General features: G+C 38.8%; 3 protein-coding genes across 5 annotated transcripts in view; all 3 read right to left on the bottom strand.

The window, feature by feature from the left end:
* LOC144294729 (olfactory receptor 10A6) overlaps nt 1-27027 on the bottom strand; it is a 69448-nt gene that overhangs the window by 23894 nt on the left and 18527 nt on the right. The gene's annotated exons all lie outside the window — the stretch shown is intronic.
* On the bottom strand, nt 546-1594 carry LOC144295271 (olfactory receptor 10A3). The gene has a single exon (XM_077867661.1). It carries the CDS (start codon nt 1580-1582, stop codon nt 638-640), a length of 945 nt encoding a protein of 314 aa, XP_077723787.1. The 5' UTR covers nt 1583-1594; the 3' UTR covers nt 546-637.
* Nucleotides 19498-22284, bottom strand: LOC144295270 (olfactory receptor 10A3-like). The gene has a single exon (XM_077867660.1). The coding sequence runs from the start codon at nt 20626-20628 to the stop codon at nt 19684-19686; it is 945 nt and encodes a 314-aa protein (XP_077723786.1). The 5' UTR covers nt 20629-22284; the 3' UTR covers nt 19498-19683.

Here is a 27027-nt window from a genome sequence, read left to right as displayed (position 1 = left end):
GATAGTCCACATTTTTACATCTCCCCATGGAGCCCTTGTGTCTGGCCGTTAATTCAGTAACAGTTTCATAAAGAATGTTACTGTCATGTTAATGTGACACATAATTTTGTCCCATTGGAATCACTTTGTTGTATGTATCAGAAATAAAAAATCAGTACATACAAATGTTGGGACTCGGGTGTTTATTGGACCTAATTTTAATGACAATCAGTAATGGCCTATATATCATACTACAGGAATATATAAGCTGTTTTATTATACATTACATTAAAATTTACCACAGTGCACTATTAAAAACAGGAAACCCGGGATCCCTGGGTGGTGCAGCGGTTGAGCGCCTGCCTTTGGCCCAGGGCACGATCCTGGAGACCCGGATCGAGTCCCACGTCGGGCTCCCGGTGCATGGAGCCTGCTTCTCCCTCTGCCTGTGTCTCTGCCTCTCTCTCTCTCTCTCTCTCCCTGTGACTATCATAAATAAATAAAAAAAATTTAAAAAAAAAACAGGAAACCCTATAAAGGAACACGGAAAAATAGCAAACCTGTTAATACCATTGAAAATAGACTGTTTAGCCACATATAAAATTTAAGTAAAGTTCAGTCAGACAGTGACCATATATCACATGGCTTCTCAGCACAATCAGAATGCATGTATATCCACTCTTCTTCGCCATAGTTTCATCAAAGCTCTTTTCATCTCACTATTTCTGAAGCTGTAGATCAGTGGATTCAGCAGAGGTGTAAGAAGTGAGTAAGACAATGACATCAGCTTCTTGGTTTCTGGGGAGTAGCCAGATTTGGGTTGTAAATAAGTCATATTGGCTGTGCCATAGAAGAGGGTCACAGAAGTGAGATGGGAGGCACAAGTGGAAAAGGCCTTTTGCCTCCCAGTGGCTGATGGCATCCTCAGGATGGCAAAGAGAATCCGAATGTATGACAAGAGTATCAACACGAAAGGAACCATGACAATCAAAATGGTGCCAGTGAATGCATAGATTTCAAACAGAAACGTGTCTGCACATGCAAGTTCTAGCACTGCTGGGGTTTCACAAGAGATATGATTGATTTCATTGGGGCCACAAAAAGGAAAACTGAAAACCCATGTGGTCTGCACAGTAGCCACCATGATCCCTGAGACCCATGAGAACATTACTAATTTCATGAAAACTCTTTTGTTCATAATCATTGGGTAGCTCAGAGGGTGACAGATTGCAGCAAATCGGTCATAAGCCATCGTCCCCAGGAGAAAACATTCAGTGCCACCAAAGAAAAGGATGAAATACATCTGTGCAAAACAGCTCATAAATGAAATGGACGTTTTCTCCCTGGTGAGGACCACCAGCATTTCAGGCATAATGACTGCGCTGAAACTCACGTCCACCACAGACAGGTTCTGGAGGAACAGATACATGGGCACGTGGAGGCTCTGTTCCAAGGAAATGATGACTATAATGATGGCATTTCCCATCAGAGTCACCAGGTAAACAGCCAGGAAAACCCCAAAGAGCTGCTCTTGGAGTTCAGGGAAGTTGGAAAAGCCCAAGAGAATGAATTCAACCACAGAGCTTTGATTTTGCCTTTTCATTCCAGTGGTGGAGAGCATATCGTTTTTATGGACATTGTATACAAATTATACAATGCTGACGGTCCAATGCTGACAGTCTGTGTCTGCAATTCACCCCAGGTATTCTTGGCAGAAGATGTAAAAAGGAACACATCCTGACTTAATTCAGTTTGGTGATGTTAGAAATCACTTGGATTAATAAACGTCCAATAAAAAGGAGGAAGTGAAGAAGGCTGGCTCAGAAATTTCATCTGAAAAGCACTGAATATTATCAAAATACTTTTATAACCTGTACAGTATATAGTTTGCAAATTAAGTATAGCCTTAAAACAACATCAATATTTTATAGTTGAGACTCCATTCCTACATCATGGCTATCAGAATCATCTCTTTTTTTTTTTCAATTTTATTGAAGTAGAAAATTTAAAATACAAAAGTTAAAGCATTAAAGTAGACAAATGAGAAAAGATACACACAAATATTATTTAAACCATCTAATAATTCAAAGTTATATCGCAGTTGACTTACTATAAATATTCATCATGTTCAAAAAGCCTGTGTGTGATGCTTGAATATGCAATCTTGGCAGGGACAAAGGGGTTTGATGTACTTATCTTAGGTGATCTGTAATTGTGTGAATGCCTTTAGGCTTACTAATTTTTGCAAAGACTGCTCATAGACAATTCTATTGAGATCGGCCTGTATGAAAAGCTTTCTTTTTTTATTTTTCTTTTTAAGAAGGAAAGACAGAGAGTGAGTAGGGGATAGGGATGGGCAGAAAGAGAGGGAAAGAGAGAATCTTATGCAAGCTCTGTGCCCAGTACAGAGCCCAGGGTGGGGCTCAATCTCACCACCTGGAGATCATGACCAGAGCCAAAATCAAGAGTCAGACACTTAACCAAGAGAGCCATTCAGGCCTGCATGGGAAATTTTAAGTCAGTTCTCTAAGGCTAATCTTTGTGACCATAATGATTTAGGAATCATACAGTTGTGATCACTCTGTGACTGTGATTTAAACATTTTCTTTCTGTCTCCTGTCTTTGTCTCTCTTTTTCTCTCTCCTACTGCCCTGCTCATCAAGAAGTTGATTTAATCGTCAATTATTCAATAAATCCTGTTTTAGCACTTACAATGTTCTAGGCTCAGGTACCTCAGGGACAGATTGGCTTCACACACTCCACAGAGAGCTCAAAACATTACACAAAATAGCATTCCACTCTTACCTCAGTTTTCAAATTCCTATCTCTTCTATCTTGGCTGTTTTTCTCACCTATCAGTAACTGACATATTTTAGTGAAGAGGTTACATTTTACATGTACACATCGGTAGATACTACATATTGATAATATTTGCATATTATATATACATAAAGTCTAACTCCCTTGCTAAATATACACTCCAGGAATCCAAGATTTTGTTTTGATCTTTGCTATACTCACAATGTCTACAACAGTCGTGGCCCATAAATGATACTAAACCAATGTTTGATGAGTAATAGAATTTAAAATTGAGGAAGTCCACTATAGCATCTAGGAATAGAATATGGAAAAGAAGAGTGAAACCAACACACCACATTGCTGGCAAGCAGAGGTAATAACAAGGGGCTATGAGAGGTTTCTGCGAGGGATTCAATACTTCTGAATAAGGAGGGAGTGTGTGTGAACAAGCACAATCATAGCATGTCACCAGTGGAAGGTACAGGAGGTTGAAGGGGGATGACTTGCTCAGGTCAAAGGCATTTCATGACACCCTAGCATTACAATGGAGACCTACTGGCCTTTGTGTGATGTTTTGAAAGCCAGCAGAAATACACTGTGGGAGATGAGGAACCCAGCAGAACAGAAGGAAACAGCTCATGCCATCTTGAGTAAAGACCGGTAGGACATTAGCACACAGTGGAAGGCAAGTTGATTTATTTCTGAATTTGACCATATCATCCATAAAAATTAAATGTCCATACTAACCATACTAATTATATGTTGTATCTCAAAAAGTAATTGAAATTAGTAAAATATAGTCATAGGATCAAACACCTAAAATTCATTTCTAATGAGAGAAAAGAATAAAGGATATTTAGTTACAAAAGCTTAAAAGTGGGTAAATTTGGAAAATTTAGAATATAATGTAAGTAAAATAGAAAAGCTTTGTAGAATGCATAATAAGCATCTTATGGGGGAAAAAAATTCATGGGTCACTGACTGCAGTTGCTGCACCTTTTCTCTGGAACTTAGGGACCTCAATGCCGACTTGGAGAACTCTGGGAAAGAAATATTGAGGCAGAGCGCTGCCTAATAGGTTTCATCCTTCCAGTTGAAGAGGTAGGAGTTGCACTTATTTTTCCGTTCCCTTCCAGCTGTAAAATTCTAAGATTTGATGATTAATGTCTGCCAAGTACTTATACCCCTAATTATTGCCCAAACTTTTCTCCAAAAAGAAGAGAAAAAGGAATTAACCAGCATCAAAACCAAGGAGTCTACTGATTCCGGTGTGTCAGCTGTGTCTAGGGATCCTGAGCACAGAGACATCGCTTCAACAGCATCTCCAATGATCAGCTGGAGAGGACCTATAAGTGGAAAGCCCACCAACACACACACAGCAGAATCCTCCCTTTCTTACCTATTGACTCTGTCTCTTTAAATGTCTTGCTACATTGTCAAAGTTTTACCTCTACTCAAAAGCCATCTTCTCACAAATACAACTCCGTGCTTCAGGGCTTTGATCCTAGAACATTATATGACAGGGAATCATATGCCCTGTAGAATCCCTCCCTGGAGGACTTGGAATCACTTCATAAACACTCTCTCATATTTTTGCATGATGACTAAAGGGGCTCGACCTTGGTGCCTCAGGTGAAAACCCTCAAGAGCACACACCTGGAGCATCGCTCCTTCCTATTCCTATGGGGAATAAATGCCTCTTCACACAAGAGACCCAGTTCAGCATGATGTCTCCAAAGGAGGTGATAACGGAGGCTGACTAACACTTGTAAACTGGAAAGAAGAGATTGATGGTGTGAGAGCTTGAGCAAAGGCTGGTGAGCTAGAGGTAGAGGACAACTGGGTGGAATGCACAGTTTGGGCGATGGTGGGAAACTAGTTAAGGCAAGCAGAGTGAAGCCTAGTTGTAGAAAACTGAATGCTTTTTCTACCATCAAAGAACTTTTGATCATTTGTAGTGGAAATGTGAGCCACTGAAATTTTTTCAAAAAAGTATCATTACAATGGATTTTATTGAAAGAGCTTTTAAGCTATGATTCAAATGATCTGGATTAGTATGATTTGAGGAAATCATTTATCTTCACTGATTCTATAACTTTCTGTAAAATAAACATAATATGGTTAATCTCCTCAGGTTGTCACAGTGGCTCAGTCAGTTAAGCCTCTGATTGGATTTGGACTCAGACCATGATCTCAGAATTGTGAGATGGAGTTCTGAATTGGCTTTTACCCTGGGCATGGAACCTGCTTAAGATTCTCTCTCTCCCTCTCCCTCTGCCCCACTCCTCCACACTGTCCCTACTCTCCTTCCCTCTCTCTCTCTCAAAAAAAAAAAAATATATATATATATACATATGGTTAATTCTATTGAGTATCAGTGAAATGTCAAGGCATTTAGGATTCAGTCTACACTGGGGTGAATAACAAGGAAACCACTTGGCTCAGTCCCCACAGAGTGAAGAGATGAATCACTCTGTAGACTTGGCTCTGTCCTGAACTGGACAGTATGACTGAATGTAGGTTACCTTTTTTAACTTCTCACTGCACATTCTTAGAGCAGGTTCCATTCTGAAGGAAGCTCACCTCCCCTGGCAGCAACTATTTGTTGAAGAGACCATCTTTTTCCATTGGATATTCTTTCTCATTTTATTGAGGCTTAACTGTACATAAAAAAAAAAGTGTTGCTACAGCTGATGTCAGAGAAATTACTGCCTGTGCACTCTTGTAGGTTTTATGGTTTCAGGGTCGTCTTATGGTCATTTAGGTCATTAATCCATTTTTAGTTTACCTTTTGTGTATGGTGTAAGAAAGTGGTCCAGTTTCATCCTTATTCATGCGTTGTCCAGTTTTCACTACACCATTTGAAGAGATTATCTTTTTCTTATTGCATATTTTTGCCACCTTTCTCAATAATTATTTGACCATATAATCATGGGTTTATTTGTGGGCTCTCTATTCTGTTCCATGGATCTATGTGTCTGCTCTTGTGCCAATAGCATAGTGCTTTGATTACAGCTTTTCAGTATATCTTGAAATCTGGGATTGCAATACCTCCAGCTTTTTTCCTCTTTTTCAAGATTTCTTTGGTTATTAAGGGTCTTTTTTTGTTCCATACTAATTTTAGGATTATTTGTTATAATTCTGTGAAAAATGCTGCTGGTATTTTGAGGGGATTGGATTATATCTGTAGATTGCTTTCAGGACTATGAACATTTTAACAGTATTTGTTCTTCCAATCCATGAGTGCGGGATGTCTTTCCGTTTGTATCTTCTTCAATTTTTTTCATCAGTGCTTTTACAGTTTTCAGAGTACAGGTCTTTCACCTCCTTGGTTAAGTTTATTCATAGGTATTTTATTATTTTTGATGCAATTGAAAATAAGATTGTCTTATTAATTTTTCTTTCTCCTACTTCATTATTAGTGTATACAATGTAACAGATTTCTGTATTTTGATTTTGTATCCTCACTGAATTTATTTATCAGTGTTAGTAGTAGATCTAAAAGAAATCGTTCAAGGATCAGGGATATGACTAGTATGTAGCTCATAGATTTGTTGTGGGGATAAAATGTGAAAAAGGCATTGGGCATTTGACAATGCCTGGCACACAAGAGCTAGAACTTATGATCCATTTGTTGTTCTTCTGTAATTACTATTGCTATTATTGTTATTGTCACTGATCCTCACAGTATACCAAATGGTACTATTATCAATATCATGCTTTAATGATGAAGAAACTAATTTTCAGAAAGTAGAAGTAGCTGTCAAAACATGGAAGCAGAACCAATATTTGAAATCAGGGTCATTGAAACGCTGGGACACCTGCATCCCGATGTTTATAGCAGCAATAGCCACAATAGCCAAACTGTCGAAGGAGCCTCGGTGTCCATCAAAAGATGAATGGATAAAGAAGATGTGGTCTATGTATATAATGGAATATTACTCAGCCATTAGAAACGACAAATATGGGCAGCCCCGGTGGAGCAGCGGTTTAGCACTGCCTGTAGCCCGGGGTGTAATCCTGGAGGCCCGGGATCGAGTCCCACGTCGGGCATGGAGTCTGCCTGTGTCTCTGCCTCTCTCTCTCTCTCTCTCTCTCTCTCTCTGAATAAACAAGTAAATAAATTTTAAAAAAAAAGAAAGAAAGAAACGACAAATACCTACTATTTGCTTCGATGTGGATGGAACTGGAGGGTATTATGCTGAGTGAAATAAGTCAATCGGAGAAGGACAAACATTATATGGTCTCATTCATTTGGGGAACATAAAAATTAGTGAAAGGGAATAAAGGGAAAGGAGAGAAAATGAGTGAAAATATCACTGAGAGTGACAAAATATGAGAGACACCTAACTCTGGAAAATGAACAAGGGGTAGTGGAAGGGGAAGTGGGCGGGGGGTTGGGGTGACTGGGTGATGGGCAATGAGGGGGGCACTTGGCGGGATGAGCACTGAGTGTTATGCTATATGTTGGCAAATTGAACTCCAATAAAAAAATTTTTTTTAATGAAATAAGGGTCATTTGACTCTTGTTGTATGATCCTGGTGTTTCCTCTAAGTCACACTGCCTATCACTTCAATCATTTTTCGCATATATGGAATGAGCAAAATGAGCATTGTATACTTAATTTATATTTGTGTTTTCTAGTTCATTAAACCTATATCCTTCAAACATGCTTTAGACAAGCATATAACACTAAAATAATTTCCTTTTTTTAATATCTGCTTTCCCTGTAGCCCAAACCCATGGTAGATAGTAGTTATTTCCATGGGTTGTGCCTTGGTATATCACTGGAAAGTTATACTTTCCTCTTGCAATTTAAATCATCCTTACATCAAACCTTTAGACCTATTGTGACAGACGTGAGAATGTGTTGTTCAGATACCTCTCCAAGAACAGATTCACTTTCCAGATGCAAAAGAGGTGGACTGCTGTGTGCTCTTTTGTGGTCAGACTGAGCTTCCAAGCCAGGCCACACTCTTCTGGGTAAGCCCCCAGTCAATGACCAAGCAAGGGTCTTGCCATTTCTGGCCCACACTGGATACCCCTAATGGACAATCCAGAGCTCCCTATTGGGTGTGCAGAAGACTTTTCCAGGCCTGTGTGGCAGTCAAAGAGCTTCTCCTACACAATCCTGTTTCAACCCTGTATCTTTCCCAGGTATTTTCCTTCCCTGGGGAGACTCCTTCTCAGCATCTGCTCCCCAGAAAATCCAGCACAGATGGTACACAAAGTAGTCAGTGAAAGCAGGCAGTAAAATAGGGATTGGAAATTGGATCTTTATCACCTGGCTCGCCTGTAGATCCCATCCTTGTTTTGTTACTATATTGAACGTAGACATGTCCTGGGCACAACAGGAAATTCAGTGATAAAAACTTTCAGAAATGGTAACTTGGAATTATATAACTATGGAGGGAAATGTGCTGGCATTGAAATTAGGAGAGGGTAGAAGGCAATATATCAGAAAATAATAGCATTACACAGTTGTTACAAAATTCCTTTGACCCCTGAAGGTAGATCACAAAAAAGCTGACTGCAATGAACAGGCCATTGAAAGCTAAGTGTGAGAGCTTTGGGGAAGGGAGGCAGGTAGAAGTCTTCAGAGATAGGGAAGATGGCCTGGTCAGTTTGAATGATGACAAACACACACTGGGGTTTTTTTGTATTTGAAGATGAACTCCTTTGAATTGTTGTCCTGTACTTTATCTTACTAAGCTAAAGATGTCTCTACCTCCCCACCACATGTCACGTTGCAAACATTTCCATTTCTTGTCTTAGAAACTGAGTGTAAGTTCCCACTAAGAGAAAAAAAATCCCATTTTGTTGCATAAAATAAAATTTAGATAAAGGGCTATGAAGAAAGAACAGGGTTTTCAAGGGGAGAAAAAATAGAATAAGACAGAAGAAACAAAAAAGTTCACCTTAATAAGGAAAGGCATTTTCAGGAGGTCTGCAGGAAAAGTAAGAATTAGTTGGAAAGTAGAATGAGAAACATATCAGATAGAGACAAAGGCATGTTTTGACAGTCCCAGCCCAGGATGGGATAGTGACACCAAAAATGGAAAGCAGACCTTGCAGCAGGAATGTAGGCAAGTGAATGAGTAGGGAGAGGACAGAATGCAGCATGGAAGAGTAGAAAGCATAGACAGGGCCCAATTAAGCTGGGCTCCACACAGCATACTAAAGACTTTTTTTTATCCTGAATACATAGAAACCCCCTGAAATATTTAAACAGGAAGAGACATTGTAAGATTTACATTTTAAAAGTTCACTTATTTCCTGTCCGTGTTGACTATGGTGAGAAATCTTGGCATCAACTTTGACACCAGGAAAGCGTGATTTCAAGTGTCAATCCTACCAACTGTCATGAGATTGAAACTGCCAGAGTGGCTGCAATTTAGAGTAGCATGAACAAAGGAAACAGAACAAAAAGTATAATGAAAGTGAATACTTGGAACTAAAGGGAGAGAGGATGTCACATCAAGGAAGGTAGGAAATGCAGAGAAAGAGAGAAGGATTGCAAGTGCTGCACAGAGCCCTGGTCATGGAGAAAGGTAAGAGGGAGAGAAGCACACGGGGATACACACAAGGAGAACACTTCCCCAAAGACAGCAGCTGGGAAAATGGGAGAGGCTAATTGTGAGTTCTTGCGAACAGCAGGACTTAAAGCCTAGAGTTTTAAAGGTCAGTGGGCTTGGCTGGAATAGCATCCTGAGAGTACTATCCTCCTCCTGGAGAGAAAGTAGGCAGGTGGTGGGATGGAAAGAAAATCTGAAGAATGTTTGGTGTACACAGGGAGGGGATTATTTGCCCTTCTTGGGATCCTCCCTGAGAGGGAAATGTTCAGGAGGATGCTCTCCAGGGACAAAGGAGCCAGCCAGCACCATTTTATTTCCCCATCTCTCAGCATAAACACAGAGCCACTCACTTGTGGTAAACAACACTCTTTCTGCCTAATCTGCTTACACCAAGTCCCACACCCCTGTGCTCTGGCAGTAATGCCCTTCTCTGTAAAGCCTGTCTGAATCCCAGTGCAGCAGGCCCTTTCCCCAGAAGACCAGCACAAGCCACTGCCCACACCATGTCTCCTATACAGAGAGTTCTACAGGGCCTCGGTTCAAGTGGAAGTAGTATCAGATCTCATTTAACAAGCAGACCAGAGCATACCTAATTAAAACTTGCCATGTTCTGACCAAGACCCAATTACTGGCCACTGCAGGCAAGGAGAACCTCTGTGGACAACTGGGCTGAAGGATAAAAGCAGCCAAAACACAGCAATAGAGTGCACATAGCACACACCAGGGACACTCCCTGAAGTGCCAGGCCCTGGAAACTGTATAACTTCTTCTTCACAAAGCCATTACTCCCAGAAGCCGGAAATATAATGAGCTCTTCTATCTAACACAGAGAAAAAGACAGACTTAGACAATATGCCAAGACAGAGCAATTCAACCCAAATGAAAAAAACAAGATGAGGTCACAGCCAGAGATTTAAGTGAAAGAGATATAAGCAACATGCTTGATAGAGAATCTAAAGTAACACTCATATGGCTACTTGCTGAGAGTAAAAAGAGCATGAAGACATCAGGGAGACCCTTACAACAGTGATAAAAGAGTTTTAAAAAATAAATCATGGAGCCTGCTTCTCTCTCTGCCTGTGTCTCTGCCTCTCTCTGTGTGTCTATGAATAAATAAATAAAATTTTTAAAAAATAAAAAATAAATCAGAGATGAAGAATGTAATAACTGAGACTGGAAACAGACTAGATGTAATGACCACAACGATGGAAGAATCAAAGGAATGAATAAGTGATATAGAGGACAAACTAATTGAAAAATAATGAAGCTGAGCAAAAGAGTGAAAGAAGAATTATTATGGGACATAAGAACAGACTTAGGGGACTCAGTGACTCCATCAAACATGATGACGTTCATATCATAGGAGTGACAGAAGAGAGTGCAAACAGGGTAGAAAATTAATTTGAGGAAATCATAGCTGAAAACTTCTCTTATCTGGGGTGGAAAACAGACATCCAAATCCAGGAGCACAGAAAATTCCCATCAAAATCAACAAAAGCAGGCCAACACCAAGACATAATGTAATTAAATTTGAAAAATATAGCAATAAATTCAAAAAATCTTAAAAGCATCAAGACAAAAGAAGCCCCTTCCCTTATGGGAAGACCTATAAGGCTAGCTGTAGACCTCTCAACAGAAACTTGGCAAGCCAGAAGGGATTGGCATATTATATTCATGATAAATAGGGAAAATATGAAGCCAAGAATACTTTATTTTTTAAAGGGAATTTAGAAATTATTTTTATTGTTCAGCTCCAGAAAGCATCAACCCAAACACAGGCTCTCCCTGTCTTTTGCCTAGTGTACCTGTTTCTTTTTTTTCATTTGTTTATTTTTTAAATTTAAATTCAATTTGCCAACATGTAGTATAACACCCAGTGCTCATCCTATCTAGTGCCCTCCTTAGTACCCATCACCCCATCCACCCACCCTGCTCCCCTTCTGCAACCCTTTGTTTTCCAGAGTTAGGAGTCTCTCATGGTTTGTCTGCTTCTCTAATTTTTCCAAATTCAGTTTCCCTTACAGTGCCTTTCAATATTTCTTATATTCCACATATAAGTGAAACCATATGATGATTGTCCTTCTCCAATTGACTTATTTCACTCAGCATAATACCCTCCAGTTCCATCCACGTCAAAGCAAATGGTGGGTATTCATCCTTTCTGATGGCTGAGTGATGTCTCATTGTATATATAGACCACATCTTCTTTATCCATTCATCCGTCGAAGGACATCATGGCCCCTTACACAGTTTGGCTATTGTGGACGTTACTGCTATGAACATTGGGGTGCAAGTGTCCTGGCATTTCACTACATCAGTATCTTTGAGGTAAATATCCAGTATTGCAATTGCTGGGTTGTAGGGTAGTTCTACTTTTAACTTCTTGAGGAACCTCCACCCGGTTTTCCAGAGTGGCTGTACCAGCTTGCATTCACACCAACAGTACAAGAAGGTTATTCTTTTTCCACATCCTCTCCAACATTTGTTGTTTCCTGTCTTGTTGATTTTAGCCATTCTCACTGGTGTGAGGTGGTATCTCATTGTAGTTTTGATTTGTATTTCCCTGATTGCAAATGATGTGGAGCATTTTTTCATGTGCTTGTTGTGGCCATGTGTAGGTCTTCTTTGGAGAAATGTCTGTTTATGTCTTCTGTCCATTTCATGACTGGATTGTTTGCTTCTTGGACGTTGAGTTTGATAAGTTCTTTATAGATCTTGGATACTAGCCCTTTATCTGATATGTCATTTGCAAATATCTTCTCCCATTCTGTAGGTTGTCTTTTAGTTTTGTTGATTGTTTTCTTCACCATGCAGAAGCTTTTTATCTTTTTTTTTTAAGATTTTATTTATTTATTCATGACAGACACACACAGAGAGAGGCAGAGACACAGGCAGAGGGAGAAGCTGGCTCCATGCAGGGAGCCCAATGCAGGACTCGATCCCAGGACTCCGGATCACGCCCTGGGCCAAAGGCAGGCACTAAACCACTGAGCCACCCAAGGATCCCCCAGAAGCTTTTTTATCTTGATGAAGTCTCAATAGTTCATTTTTACTTTTGTTTCTCTTGACTTCACAAATGTGTCTTGCAAGAAGTTGCTGTGGCCAAGTTCAAAGTTGTTGCCTATGTTCTCCTCTAGTATTTTGATGGATTCTTGTCTCACATTTAGTTCTTTCAACCATTTTGAGTTTATCTTTGTGTATGGTGTAAGAGAATGGCCCAGTTTCATTCTTCTGCATGTGGATGTCTAATTTTCCCAACATCATTTGTTGAAGAGACTGTCCTTTTTCCAGTGGATATTCTTTCCTGCTTTGTCAAAGATGAGTTGATCATAGAGTTGAGGGTACATTTCTGGGTTCTCTATTCTGTTTTATTGATCTATGTGTCTGTTTTTGTGCCAGTACCGTACTGTCTTGATGACCACAGGTTTGTAATACAACTTAAAGTCAGGCATTGTGATGCCCCCCAGCTTTGGCTTTCTTTTTCAACATTCCTTTGGCTATTTGGGGTCTTTTCTGGTTCCATACAAATCTTAAGATGATTTGTTCCAACTCTGTGAAGAAAGTTCATGGTATTTTGATGGAGATTTCACTGAACATGTAAATTACTCTGGGTAGCATAGACTTTTTCAAAATATTTATTCTTCCAATCCATGAGCATGGAATGTTTTTCCATCTCTTTATGTCTTCCTCAATTTCTTTCATAACTGTTCTGTAGTTTTTGGAGTATAGTTCCTTTACCTCTTTGGTTAAGGTTTATTCCTAGATATCTTATGGTTTGGGGTACATGCAGCCAAGAATACTTTATCCAGCAAGGCTATCATTCAGAATAGAATGAGAGATAGAAATTACCCCAGATAAAAACCAAAGGAGTTCATGACCACTAAACCAGCCCTGCAAGAAATATTAAAGGGGACTCTTTGAGTGGGAAAGAAAGATAATAGCAAAAAGACTAGAAAGAAACAGAAAATCTCCAGAAGCAGTGACTTTACAGCGAATTCAATGGCACTATATTCTTATCTATCAATAATTACTCTGAATTTAAACGGGCTTAATACCCCAATCAAAAGACATGAGTGCCAGAATGGATCTAAAAACAGGGCCCATCTATTTCTGATACAAGAGACTCATTTTATACTAAAGACACCAGAATATTGAAAGTGAGGGAGTGGAGAAACATTCATCGTACAAATAGACATCAGAAGAAAGCTGGGATCACAATATCTATATTGGACAAACTAGACTTTAAACCAAAGACTGCAATAAGAGTTGAAGAAGGGGACTATATAATAATAAAAGGGAAAATCCAACAAGAAAATCTAACAGTTATAAATATTTATGCACCCAACATGGGAGCACCCAAATATATAAAACAATTAATACAAACATAAAAGAACTCATTGGTAATAATACAATAAAAATAGGGGATTTTACACTCCACTTACATCAATGGATAGATCATCTAAATAGAAAATCAATAAGGAGACAATGACTCTGAATGACACATTGGACAAGATTCAGAGCACTTCATCCTAAAGCAGCAGAATACACATTCTTTTCCAGTATATAAGGAATAGTTTCCAGAACAGATCAAATACTAGGTTACAAATCAGGTACAAGTACAAAAAGATTGAGATCATATCATGCATATTTCCTTTATTTTAATAAAAGATTTTGATTTTTATTTTTTAATAATAAATTTATTTTTTATTGGTGTTCAATTTGCCATCATACAGAATAACACCCAGTGCTCATCCCGTCAAGTGCCCCCCTCAGTGCACGTCACCCATTTACCCCCACCCCCCGCCCTCCTCCCCTTCCACCACCCCTAGTTCGATTTTTAAAATTTATTTTCAGGAGAGAAAGAGCATGAGCAGAGGGGCAGAGTGAGAGGAAGAGAGAATCCCAAGCAAACTCTACTCTGAGCACAGAACCCAACGTTGGGCTCCATCTCACGACCCTCCCTGAGATCATGACCTAAGCAAAAAACAAGAGTTGGGCACTTAGCCAATTGCTCCACTCAAGGTGCCTCATACCATGCATATTTTTCTGAACATGATGCTATGTAACTTGAAGTCATCTACTAGAAAAAATTTGGAAAGATCATAAATATTTGGAGGTTAAGCAATATGCTGCTAAACCATAAGTGGGTCAACCAGGAAACCAAAGGAGAAATAAAAAATACATGGAGACAAATGAAAATGAAAACACAATGGTACAAAGCTTTTGGAATGCAGCAAAGTGTTCTTAAGAGGGAAGTACATAGCAATACAAACCTGCCTCAAAAAATAGGAAAAATTTCAAATAAACAACTTTACCTTATGCCTAAAGGAGTTAGAAAATGAACAACAAACAAAGTCTAAAGCCAGCAGAAGGGAAATAATAAATTAGAGCAGGAATAAATGGTATAGAAAGTAAAAAAAAAAAAAAAAAAAAAAACCAGGAGCTGGTTCTTTAAAAAAATAATAATAAAATTGATAAACCCTAGCCAGACTTATCAAAAAGAAAAATGACCCAAATAAATAAAATCACAAATGAAAGAGGAGAAATAATAACCAACACAACAAAAATATAAACAATTATAAAATAATATTTTGAAAAACTACATGCCAACAAATTGGACAACCTGGAAGATATGGATAAATTCCTAGAAAGGTATAAACTACCAAAACTGAAATAGGAAGAAAAAGAAAACTTGAACAGACTAATAAACAGCAAGGAAATTGAATCAGTAGTAAAAAAATTTCCCAAAGCAAAGTCCAGGACCAGAGGCTTCACAGGTGAATTTTATCAGACATTTAAAGAAGAGTTAATACCTATTCTTACAAACTATTCCAAAAATAGAAAAGGAAGGAAAACTTCCAAATTCATTCTTTGAGACCAGCATTACCTTGAAACAAAACAGATGAAGACTATAGTAAATAAAAGAACCACAGGCCAATATCCCTAATGAACATGAATGCAAAAATTCTGAACAAAATACTGGTAAACTGAATTCAACGACACATTAAAAAGAATCATTCCTCATCATCAAGAGGGCTTTATTCCTGGGTTGCAACAGTGGTTCAGTATTCAGAAATCAATCAGTATGATACATTACATTAATTTTAAAAAGGATGAGAACCATATGATTCTTTCAATAGGTGCAGTAAAAGTATCTGACAAAGTACAATATCCATTCATAATAAAATCCCTCAACAAAGTATGGATAGAAGGAACAATCCTCAACATAATATTTAACGTAGTACTGGAAGTCCTAGCCTCAGTAATCAGACATCACAAAGAAATAAAAGGCATGCAAATTGGCAAGGTAGAAGTCAAACTTTCCATGTTTGCAGATGACATGATACTCTATATAGAAAATCCAAAAGACCCCACCAAAAATTTGGTAACACTGATATATGAATTCAGTAAAGTCACAGGATATAAAATCAAGGTACAGAAATCTGTTGCATTTCTTTACACCAATAATGAAACAGCAGAAAGAGAAACCAAGAATCAATTCTATTTACAATTGCACCAAAAACTATAAAGTATCTAGGAATAAACCTAACCAAAGAGGTAAATGATCTGTTTTCTGAAAACTATAGAACACTAATGAAAAAAATTGAAGAGAACATAAAGAAATGGGAAAAGATTCCATGCTCATGGATTGGAAAAATAATCATTGTTAAAATCTCTGCATTACCCAAAGTAATCTACAGATTTAATGCAGTCTCTATCAAATACCACCATCATTTTTCATAGAGCTAAAACCAACAATCCTAAAATTTATATGGAACCACAAAAGACCCCAAATAGCTAAAGCAGGCTTGAAAATGAAAAGTAAAGCTGGAAGCATCACAATTCCAGACTTTAAGCTACAGTACAAAGCTGCAGTAGTCAAGACAGTATGGCACAGGCACAAAAGGAGACATAGTGATCAATAGAACCAGAATAGAAAACCCAGAAATGAACCCATAACTATATGGTCAATTAATCTTTGACAAAATGGGAAAGAATATCTAATGGAAGAAAGATGGTCTCTTCAACAAATGGTGTTGGAAAAATTGGACAGCAGCAAGCATGCAGAAGAATGGAACTGGACCACTTTCTAACACCATACACAAAAGTAAATTTAAATGGATTAAAGACCTAAATGTGAGAGAGGAAACCATCAAAATCCTAGAGGAGAACACAAGCAGCAACCTCCTTGATATCATCTGTAACAACTTCTTACTAGATATGTCTCCTGAAGCAAAGGGAACAAGAGCAAAAATGAACTATTGGGAATACAGCAAACTAAGAATCTTCTGCACAGCAAAGGAAACAATCAACTAAACTAATACTGCATGGGAGAAGATATTTGCAAATGATATATCTGATAAGGGTATTAGTTTCCAAATTATATAAAGAACTGATATAATTCAACACACACAAAAAAAGTAATAATCAGTTTTTTTTTAATGGGCAGAGGATATGAACAGACATTTTTCCAAAGAAGACATCCAGACGGCCAGCAGACACATGAAAAGATGCTCAACTTCATTCATCATTAGGGAAATGCAAATCAAAACTACACTGAGATATCACCTCACACCAGTCAGAAACGCTAAAATTAACAACACAAGAAACCGACAGGTGTTGGCAAGGATGTGGGAAAAGGGGAATCCTCTTGCACTGTTGGTGGGAATTATAAACTGATGCAGCCATTCTGGAAAACAATATGGAGTTTCCTCAAAATGTTAAGAATGGATACACTACACTACAATCCAGCAAACGCACTACTAGGTATTAACCCAAAGGATACAAGAATACTGATTTAAGGGGGCACGTGCACCCTGACATTTATAGCAGCATTATCAACAATAGCCAAATTATGGAAGGAGCCTAAATGTCCATCAAGTGATGAATGGATAAAGACGTATTATATATATATTACTTGCCATCAAAAAGAATGTAATCTTGCCATTTGCAAAGACGTGGATGGAGCTAGAGAGTACTATGCTAAGTGAAATAAGTCAGTCAGAGAAAGACAAATACCATATGATTTCACTCATATGTATAATTTAAGAAACAAAATAGATGATCATAGAGGGAAAAAAAGAGGGAGCAAACCAAGAAACAGACTCTTAACTAGAGAGAACAAACTGATGGATGCCAGAGTAGAGGTGGGTGGGGGGATGGGTTAAATAGGTAATGGGGATTAAGGAGTGCACTTGTCCTAATGAGCACTGGGTGTCGTATGTAAGTGATGAATCACTATATTGTACACCTGAAACTAACATTACATTGTATGTTAACTAACTAGAATTTAAATTAAAAATGGATTTGTTTTTTTTGTTTGTTTTTTTAATAATTTTTTAAATTTTTAAAATTTATTTATGATAGTCACAGAGAGAGAGAGAGAGAGAGAGAGAGAGAGAGGGGCAGAGGGAGAAGCAGGCTCCATGCACCGGGAGCCCGATGTGGGATTCAATCCCGGGTCTCGAGGATCGCGCCCTGGGCCAAAGGCAGGTGCCAAACTGCTGTGCCACCCAGGGATCCCTGAATATTTGTTTTGTTTTAAAGATTTTATTTATTTATTTGACAGAGAGAGTACACAAGCAGAGAGATCAACAGGCAGAGGCAGAGGGAGAAGCAGGCTCTCTGCTGAGCAGGGAGCCCTGGGTTCATGACCCAAGCCAAAGGCAGACGCTGAACCGACTGAGCCACCTAGGTGCCCCAAAAGTGACTATTACTATTTGTCTTGGGATTTAGACTTTCAAGGATTTTTTTTCTGAATGGCCTTATTTAATTGAACCTCTTAAAGACTACAAGAAGGAAATGTCTGGACAAACACTAATGAAAGGATTTCTAAATGCCTGTTTAGTGCTCCACTGAAAAGAAGATTGCACAACCTTCAAATATTATTCAAACTGGTTTTGACCATTTGATGCCAAAATTTCCTTTTGTGAAAATCGAATCAGTTTATCAGAGGCAGTAGTAACTAAAAATTGTTTTTCCCACAGCTGAATGACAGTGGGAATAGCATTTTTCTCCTTTATTACCATCCCTGGAACAGAAACTAAGGGCAGAGAGAGAAAGAGAGCTCATGTGATAAAAATCCAATAAAGGGGCCCCACTATTTATGAATAACAACATTAAAATAGCAAGTAACCATCAAATGTCCCAAATGTTGCCAGATGAGAGATTATTCTAGGGAAGATCCCACAGTTAGTGATGTGATTCAGGACCAAAGAAAATGTGCACAAATAATTAATCACTTGGTTTCCCACAATAAAAGAAATGAATCTTCCTATGTTTATAAACATAGTGTCTGAGGGCACTTTGGGCCTACAAAGGGAAATTTAACAAAAGTCTCTAAAAACAGTGGTCTATCAGTGAAAAAGAGAACTTGTATCAAGTGAGACCTCAGGGAAGTGCTCATTTAGTCCTTCACTCATCACTGGGTGAATATATGAAAATAAACCAAGAGCACTCCTGTTTTGAATAAAACCTATGTAAATCCTTAAAGTAAAACCAGTTTGGTCTCCTCAGAATAGCTGATTTATTTTCCTACTCGTTCACAGAATTTCTGGATTTTCACTCCAGAAATAAAAATCTCATCTACGTACCGGTCTCTCGAAGCTCTACCCTGTTAGTTTAGCAGAGTGGCTCTTCAGGTTACTCTGAAAAGTTTCAAGGACTTTGAAAAGTAGCTATGCAATAACTCTGAAAACTTATAAGCATGCATATTCTTCATTCCATCAGACCTACCTTGAAGAATCTGTCAGAAATAAAACATTAGGGCAGCCCTGGTGGCTCAGCAGTTTAACGCCTCCTTCAGCCCAGGGCGTGATCCTGGAGACCCAGGATCGAGTCCCACATCGGGCTCCCTGCATGGAGTCTGCTTCTCCCTCTGCCTGTCTCTGCTTCTCTCTCTCTCTCTCTCTCTCTCTCTTTTGTGTCTCTCATGAACAAATAAATAAAATCTTTAAAAGAAAAAAAGAGAAATAAAACATCAGCAGTTACGAATGTATGGAACTAGGTGTTTATTGAAGCTTTGTCTTTATGATGACAATCCAGTAATGACCTAGATGATCATAATAGAGGAACATATTAACTGCTATATTATATATTATATTTAAAAATAATGACACAAAAAAAATAATAAAAAAATAAAAAATAAAAATAAAAATAATGACACAAGTACACTATCAAAAAAACAGATCCCTATAATATTATTGACCTTGGAAAAATAATAAATTAAGCATGTTCATACCAAGAAATGCAGACTGTTTGGCCCATTTTTTAAATTTAAGTAGAGTTCAGTCAAACACTGGTCAAATATCACCTGGCTTCTCAGCACAGTCAGAATGTGTGTGAATCCACTCTTCTTCGCCATAGTTTCATCAAAGCTTTTTTCATCTCACTGTTTCTCAAACTGTAGATCAGTGGATTCAGCAGAGGTGTAAGTGATGTGTAAGCCAATGACATGAGTTTCTTAGTTTCTGGGGAGTAGCCAGATTTGGGTTGTAAATAAGTCATACTGGCTGTGCCATAGAAGAGGGTCACAGACGTGAGATGGGAGGCACAAGTGGAAAAGGCCTTTTGCCTCCCCGTGGCTGATGGCATCCTCAGGATGGCAAAGAGAATCCGAATATAAGACAGGAGTATCAACACAAAAGGAACCATGACAATCAAAATGGTGCCAGTGAATGCATAGATTTCAAACAGAAACGTGTCTGCACATGCAAGTTCTAGCACTGGGGGAGTCTCACAGAAGAGATGATTGATTTCGTTGGGACCACAAAAAGGAAAACTGAAAACCCATGTGGTCTGCACAGTAGCCACCATGATCCCTGAGACCCATGAGAACATTACTAATTTCATGAAAACCCTTTTGTTCATAATCATTGGGTAGCTCAGAGGGTGACAGATTGCAACAAATCGGTCATAAGCCATCGTCCCCAGGAGAAAACATTCAGTGCCACCAAAGAAAAGGATGAAATACATCTGTGCAAAACAGCTCACAAATGAAATGGACGTTTTCTCCCTGGTGAGGACCACCAGCATTTCAGGCATAATGACTGCGCTGAAACTCATGTCCACCACAGACAGGTTCTGGAGGAACAGATACATGGGCACGTGGAGGCTCTGTTCCAAGCAGATGATGACTATAATGATGGCATTTCCCATCAGAGTCACCAGGTAAACAGCCAGGAAAACCCCAAGGAGCTGCTCTTGGAGTTCAGGAAAGTTAGAAAAGCCCAAGAGGATGAATTCAACCACAGAGCTTTGATTTTGCCTTTTCATTTCAGTGGAAAAGAGTATGCTGTTTTTATGGACATTGTATACAAATTATGAGGTCACACAGTCCAATAGCTGGTAGTTTGAGTCTTAAATTCTTGGCAGAAGATGTAATAATGAATTCATTTGTCAGATCTTCAAGTTGGCAAATTTTGAGAATAACCAATATATTGGAAGAGTGAGTCGTTCAAATACAAATGAAGTGAGAAATTTTGGCTCAGAAATCTTGCTTTCAAGGTATGAAATAGCAGGTGTTCTCTGCCAACTTTTTTGCTAGGTTGAAAATAAATCCTATTCTTAAAACACAGAATCCATTGTCCATTACATTGATGTATGCATTTCTGTTCTTTTCAATTGTATTTCATATGTGATTTTTCCAATAAAGGCTTTAAATAAAAAATAGCCAAAAAAGGACAAAAATTTATAGCTATTAATTCTAAATTAAAACAAATTTTGATGAGTATTTATTACAAATGCCAAAGTTCAAAATACATTTATATTGCCTTATTAAAAATGAGATATGTGAATAATATACCAAATAGAGAAACACTCAAAAGGGGTTGAATTTTAGATGCTTTTATCTCAGATCTTTTTTTTGGTTAGAATGGATCTATTATTCTGAAATTTGCCTGAATGAAAAACTTTAGAGATCAGTTCTCCATCACCCATCCTTATGACCATAAAATGAATTGGGGGGCTATACAAAATTCCATTTTTGGTTATTCTGGTCCCGTGATTTAAACTCTCTCCATTTCTCTCTCTCTCTCTCTGTCTCTCTCCACCCCCCACCACACACATATTATTAGCAAGTTCATTTAACCATTAACAATTAATTAAACACTGTTTGTGCACCCACCATGTGGCGCCCATATACCCTCAAAGATACATTCATGACATAAATTTGACAGAGAGGTCTTCCCGGAGAGAACAGCATAAAATAGCATCCCCTACGCCCCTCCTCCAGCACCCTATGACTTCCGCCTCCCTGGTTTATATTTTGCCATAACACTTGTCACCAACTGAAATCACACATATTTATTAGGGTTTTATGCTTATTATCTAATTCCCCCTTCTGGAACGTAAGCTCCAGGAAGACAGGAACTTTGTTCTGTTCTTTTCTGTATCTTCGGTGCCTGGAATAGGTAATAACTAGATATAATAGATGCTAAACCAGTATTTGTTGAATAGATGGAAGAATATTAAAATTCAGAAACCTGGACTCTGACCTTAGGGAATCTATTGTCTGAATGAAAAATAAATCAAGGGAATAGAGAGCCCCAGAATCAACCCATGGCTTTTTTGTAGAGGTTTGCAGCCCCTGTAGGATTGGAGATATCACTGAATTGGAGGGCTGGGCCACAATCCTGATTCTGCTACTACCTCCAAGATGAGTCTCTGAGTCTTCTTGCACTCAGGCTCCCCTGTGTGGTTGGGAGCAGGGCCTCCCTTCTAGACCTGACATGGTGTTTCTCTGATTTGTTCATAGAAAATTGCAGCCTTCCCTTCCATTCAGATGAGGGGGAGGCTGAAGGGAAGGTAGAAAAGCGGTGGGGGGTAGAAAAGAGGAGGAGGCATATATGCAGAGTCCTTTGGGCTTACCAGTCCCAAGCACAGCTGACCATCTTCTTCCTGTCTAGCTGCTCTTCTGGGCCCCTATCTGGATGGAGCACCTTGCTTCTCCCCCCTCTCCTCCCTTGTCACTCAGACCTTCTCTCCCTTCCCTGTCCCCAGCATCCTCTTCACTGTCAAACCCACAGGTATTTAAAATCTGGAGTCATGGCCTCTTTCCTTCCCCTGCTTCCTCCCCCTCCCTACCCTCATCATTAAATGCTCTCCTAACTGGCTTCTCCATGTTTTGTGACTTCTTTTCCAATCTATCCCTCATACCTCTGCCAAAATAATATCATCCTTTCTCCCAGAATCTTCAGGGTCTCCTTTTAAGACTCCTAACTCTGGGAAACGAACTAGGGGTGGTGGAAGGGGAGGAGGGCGTGGGGTGGGGGTGAATGGGTGACGGGCACTGAGGGGGGCACTTGACAGGATGAGCACTGGGTGTTATTCTGTATGTTGGTAAATTGAACACCAATAAAAAATAAATTTATTATAAAAAAATAAATAAAATAAAATGCCTACTTCTCAGACTGGCATTTAAGAGAAACTAGATGGGAACAAGTGTTTTAGAAATTTGAAAAGGGAAAATTACTTCTGAGTGGAGAAGGGAAGTAAACAACCATAATCAAAGGATGCTATGGGTGGAAGAGCCAGAAAGTAGAAGGAGGAAGGCAGGTTTGTTCAAATCAGAGGTATTTGTGACATCTTAATACTAGAGTGGGGGCCTCCTGGTCTTTGGATGGTGCTTTGAAAACTGACAATATTTCATTGTAGGACATGAAGAAGCCGGGAAGACAGAAGCTGAATATATGTATTGTTGCCTTGAACTCAGATTATTAGGACATTAACAGATAGTAAAAAGCAAGTTGATTTACAGAGTTTAACCATGGTGATAAATCAAATATCTGTATTAACTTTAATAATTATGTTTTGGATATCAAGTAATCTCTAAAGTTAGTAAGGTGGACCCTGAAGAAAAAAAAAAAGCATTTAAGTACCATTTGTAGTAGATAAAAATATATATTAAGCTCCAAGTATATAAAACTAAGTTTTAAAAATATTAAAATTTAGAGTATCTTATTAAAAATAGATGAACTTCAGGGGACCGATAGTTATGAAACAAATCTAAATCACTGTCTTTATGTATGATAGAAAAAAGAAAGAAAGAAGAAAGAAGAAAGAAAGAAAGAAAGAAGAAAGAAAGAAAGAAAGAAAGAACAACTGAACCTGAATGCTCCATCTTTTCCCTTTCACATGAGTTACCCTAATGGTGACCTGACTGATTCAATGACATGTCCTTCTGGTTCTACTGTTAACTTTCTGTATGACCTTGGCCAAATCACCCCCTTCTCTGGGTTTCATCTTTGTGCGTGACTGGCCTTATTTCTGATCACTTCCCACCCCAGCTACAAAGCTCTATGAATTGATGATCAGTGCAAGCAAACTACTTAAAGTTCTAATTATTGCCCAAAATGTTATGTGACTATAAAAGACAGAGTGGTTGACATTCTCACTTGAGCAATGATAAGTATCTCCAATTATCAGTGAGAAGAACTTTAAATGGCAAACCCACTAACAGGCACATAAGCAGAATCTTCAGTTCCTTACCTTCAGTTCCTTACCTCTCATTTTCATTCATTCAATCATCTGTTTCACTTCTTTAGTTTAAAAAAATACTCTCCCATAAATAAAACTTAGTGATTCAATGCACTGATTATATAACATTATATAATATTGAATGTTTGCCCTTGGAGAATTCTCTGGAAAACTTACACTCAATTTATATAGACTTCCCCCTATGGACATAAGAAAGCTCAATTACTCAAACTTGAAGCAACACTCCTTCAGGTTTCTATAGGGATAAACATCTATTCACTCAAGAGACTCAATTTCACCATGATGCACCCAACACCACCATTAAGGAATGAAAGCAAAGGCTGAGTAAAAGTAAAGACAGTGAAGACAGGCAGGGATAGGGGTATAAGGAAAGGCAGATTTATCTAGATTGATTGCATGGGATGGGCAGTTTCTACAGTGATAGGAAACATGTTAAGACAAGTAGGTTGAAGTTACTTTGTGGAAAGCCTGGTGTCATTACCAGTTTTTTAAATATTTTCCTGTAGAAATATGGAAACACTGAAAATTCGGTGATGGGGGGGCATTAGTCATTTAGGTGATTTTATAGATCGTGCTTTTTATCTTGAAGAGAAAATATCTGAACTAACTATATGAGCAAATATATAACTTCTCTGGCTTACTTTTCTGCTAAAATGATATTATTAATCTCACAAGGTATGTGAAAGAACCAAGGGACTCATAGGTTAGCCTGTACTGACTTGAGCAATCAATGAGACCATTGATTCTGTCCCACCAGAATGTAGGGACGAATGAATTTACAGGCTTGGCTTTATCCTAAATTCAGATGAGGTGAACAGGATCTGGTTCCCTTTCTCTATTTTTCATCTCTGCTTTCCTAGAGTAGGTTCCATTCTCAAGGAAGCTCTCCCCAACTACAGACAATGTCTACCAATTCTTAGAGATACATCCTTTCTAATCTGTATCCAGTGGGAAACATACTAGTTATCCTGTGGGGAAAAGGTGTTCATTCACAAAAAACAATTTGAGGACCCCTCTCATATCATTTGCTGTAGGAGGATTACATGAGAAACCATGGACCAGACAATGTGATTGATGAGGATGGAGAATGCTGCCAAATGGTACCTACCCCATAAATGAGGATAGCATCTACCCCAACAGTGCATACTTTAAAAAGTTTAATTAAAAAATCCCCAAGAGAAATAATGGTATTTTTGGCAAAGGAAGGAGACTAGGGACACCTGGGTGGCTCAGCGGTTGAGCATCTGCCTTCAGCTCAGGGTGTAATCTCCAGTCCGGGGATCAAATCCCACGTAGGACTATCCTGAAGGACATGAATGTAGAGGGTGAAGAAGACAGGATTTCAAATCTTAGTGAGGGAGGGATGGAGAATAAATGGAAATAGGGCAAGGAAAATCTGTAAATGAATCACTTCAAGGACTTCACACTCTTCGGGGTCTGGTTCTCAAGTTTAGGAGTGAATGGGAAAAGATTATAAAAGAAGTCAAGAAGTGAATAGTTACACATCCTACTAACAAAACGGACCTTCTTGAGATTGACCATCCCATCATTCAGGCTGAATTGGACTATACAGGGTATTGCTAAGAGCACAATATAGATGCCCCCATCACCTTCTCCATGGTAACAACAACAAAAAAAATCCACTGGGGCCTTGAAGTGGGAAATGGGAAGCATGAAACATAGAAATTATTGTCTTCCTGAGTCTCTAACGAATTAAGAAGCATGTTTTGTTTTGTGTGGGGTTTTTTTGTGTGGGGGGTTTTTGGGTTGTTTTGTTTTGTTTTGTTTTGGTAAGGAAGGAGTTACATTTCTGCCAGTGTTCCAAAAAGGGAAGAGGAAATTCTAAATTATCTGAGAGAAAGCATAGTCACTGACAACCATGTCAAAAATCAATTTACACATGAGTCCAATCTCAAAATTGCCACAGATTTACTAATATAAATTCAGTCTTTTCCTGGCAAGTGTTCTCCACATATTTCCAAGAATACTCACATTTCTAACCTACTTAGGAGCCTTCCCCCCAGTTTGTGGGTTCTGCAAAAGGCCACTTTCATTTTAAGAGTCCAGAGAAGGGGAGAAGAAATAGGGGAATTGTCAGGACTAATTGAAGCTACAGCAGCAGATATGTACTATGTGGCTCATGGCTGCTGCCTGCCCCTACCACCCTCCTCTACTTAGGGTTGCCAGATTGAGCAAATAAAAATATAGAATGTTCAGTCAAATTTGAATTTCGTATAAACAATCTTTTAGTGTGTGTCCCATGCAAAAAAAAATATTTATAGTTTATCCGAAATTCGGATGTAACTGGGCATCTTGTGTTTTGTCTCACAAACTTCCACTACCTGCTACTCTCAAACCACAGTCTTTCCGAGGGGGTCCCCATGGTTATTCCCTAGGAAACCACAACCTTCTCTTTCCCATGGTTTGTACCTCTCCTTCTCCAGAGGGAGGCTAAGTCAGCACCAGGTAAAACCAGGGTCTCTCTGCACCTAGAATCACTGCTCCCTTCAACCACCAAGCTCTGGATCCCAGTTGGACCCATTCTTTCAGACTTCTACACACAAGTGTCTCATGGCCTCTTCCTCTTACCCAGCCCCTCAGGGAACCCCAGACCATTGTGTAATATCTGTGTGACATATTATTCTGTATGTTCAGAATCCTTTCCTTTGGGGAACCACTCTCCCATTCCATGAGTTTCAAGAAGTGCTGATCCTTTCTTACTTAGCCCGCAGGTGTGAGTGTGACCTAGGCCATCAGACTTAAGCCTATGTAATCAGAGAAGTTCATATTCCAGACCACAGTGGTTGTTCAAGGCTTGGCACATACCCAGGGTCAGGTCAGAAGCCTCTTCCAACTTCTCTGCTAGACCTATTGGTAAAGATGATTCTGTTCTTTTAGGGTTGTTGACTGTAAGGATGGCTTAAGTTGACACCCCTTATGTCCATCTTCTCTGATACATAAGAGCCACTCTATGAAATAAGAAGAAAGGGCAGCTATAAAAAGAGCAATAGAGGGGAGAGAGAGTGAAAGCCTTGATGCCATTACCTATAAAGAGCTGGACATAGCTAAAACTAGAAGTCTGTTATCTGTAAAAAATAAATACAGTGGGTCATTTAATTTTTTGCTTCAGCTAGTTTGAACTGAATGTGAATCCTAATCAAAATAAATTATCTAAAC

The sequence above is a fragment of the Canis aureus genome, chromosome 23 (genome assembly GCF_053574225.1).
Source record: "Canis aureus isolate CA01 chromosome 23, VMU_Caureus_v.1.0, whole genome shotgun sequence".
Classification (NCBI taxonomy): Eukaryota; Metazoa; Chordata; class Mammalia; order Carnivora; family Canidae; genus Canis; species Canis aureus.
This window is presented reverse-complemented; position numbering and strand designations above follow the sequence as displayed.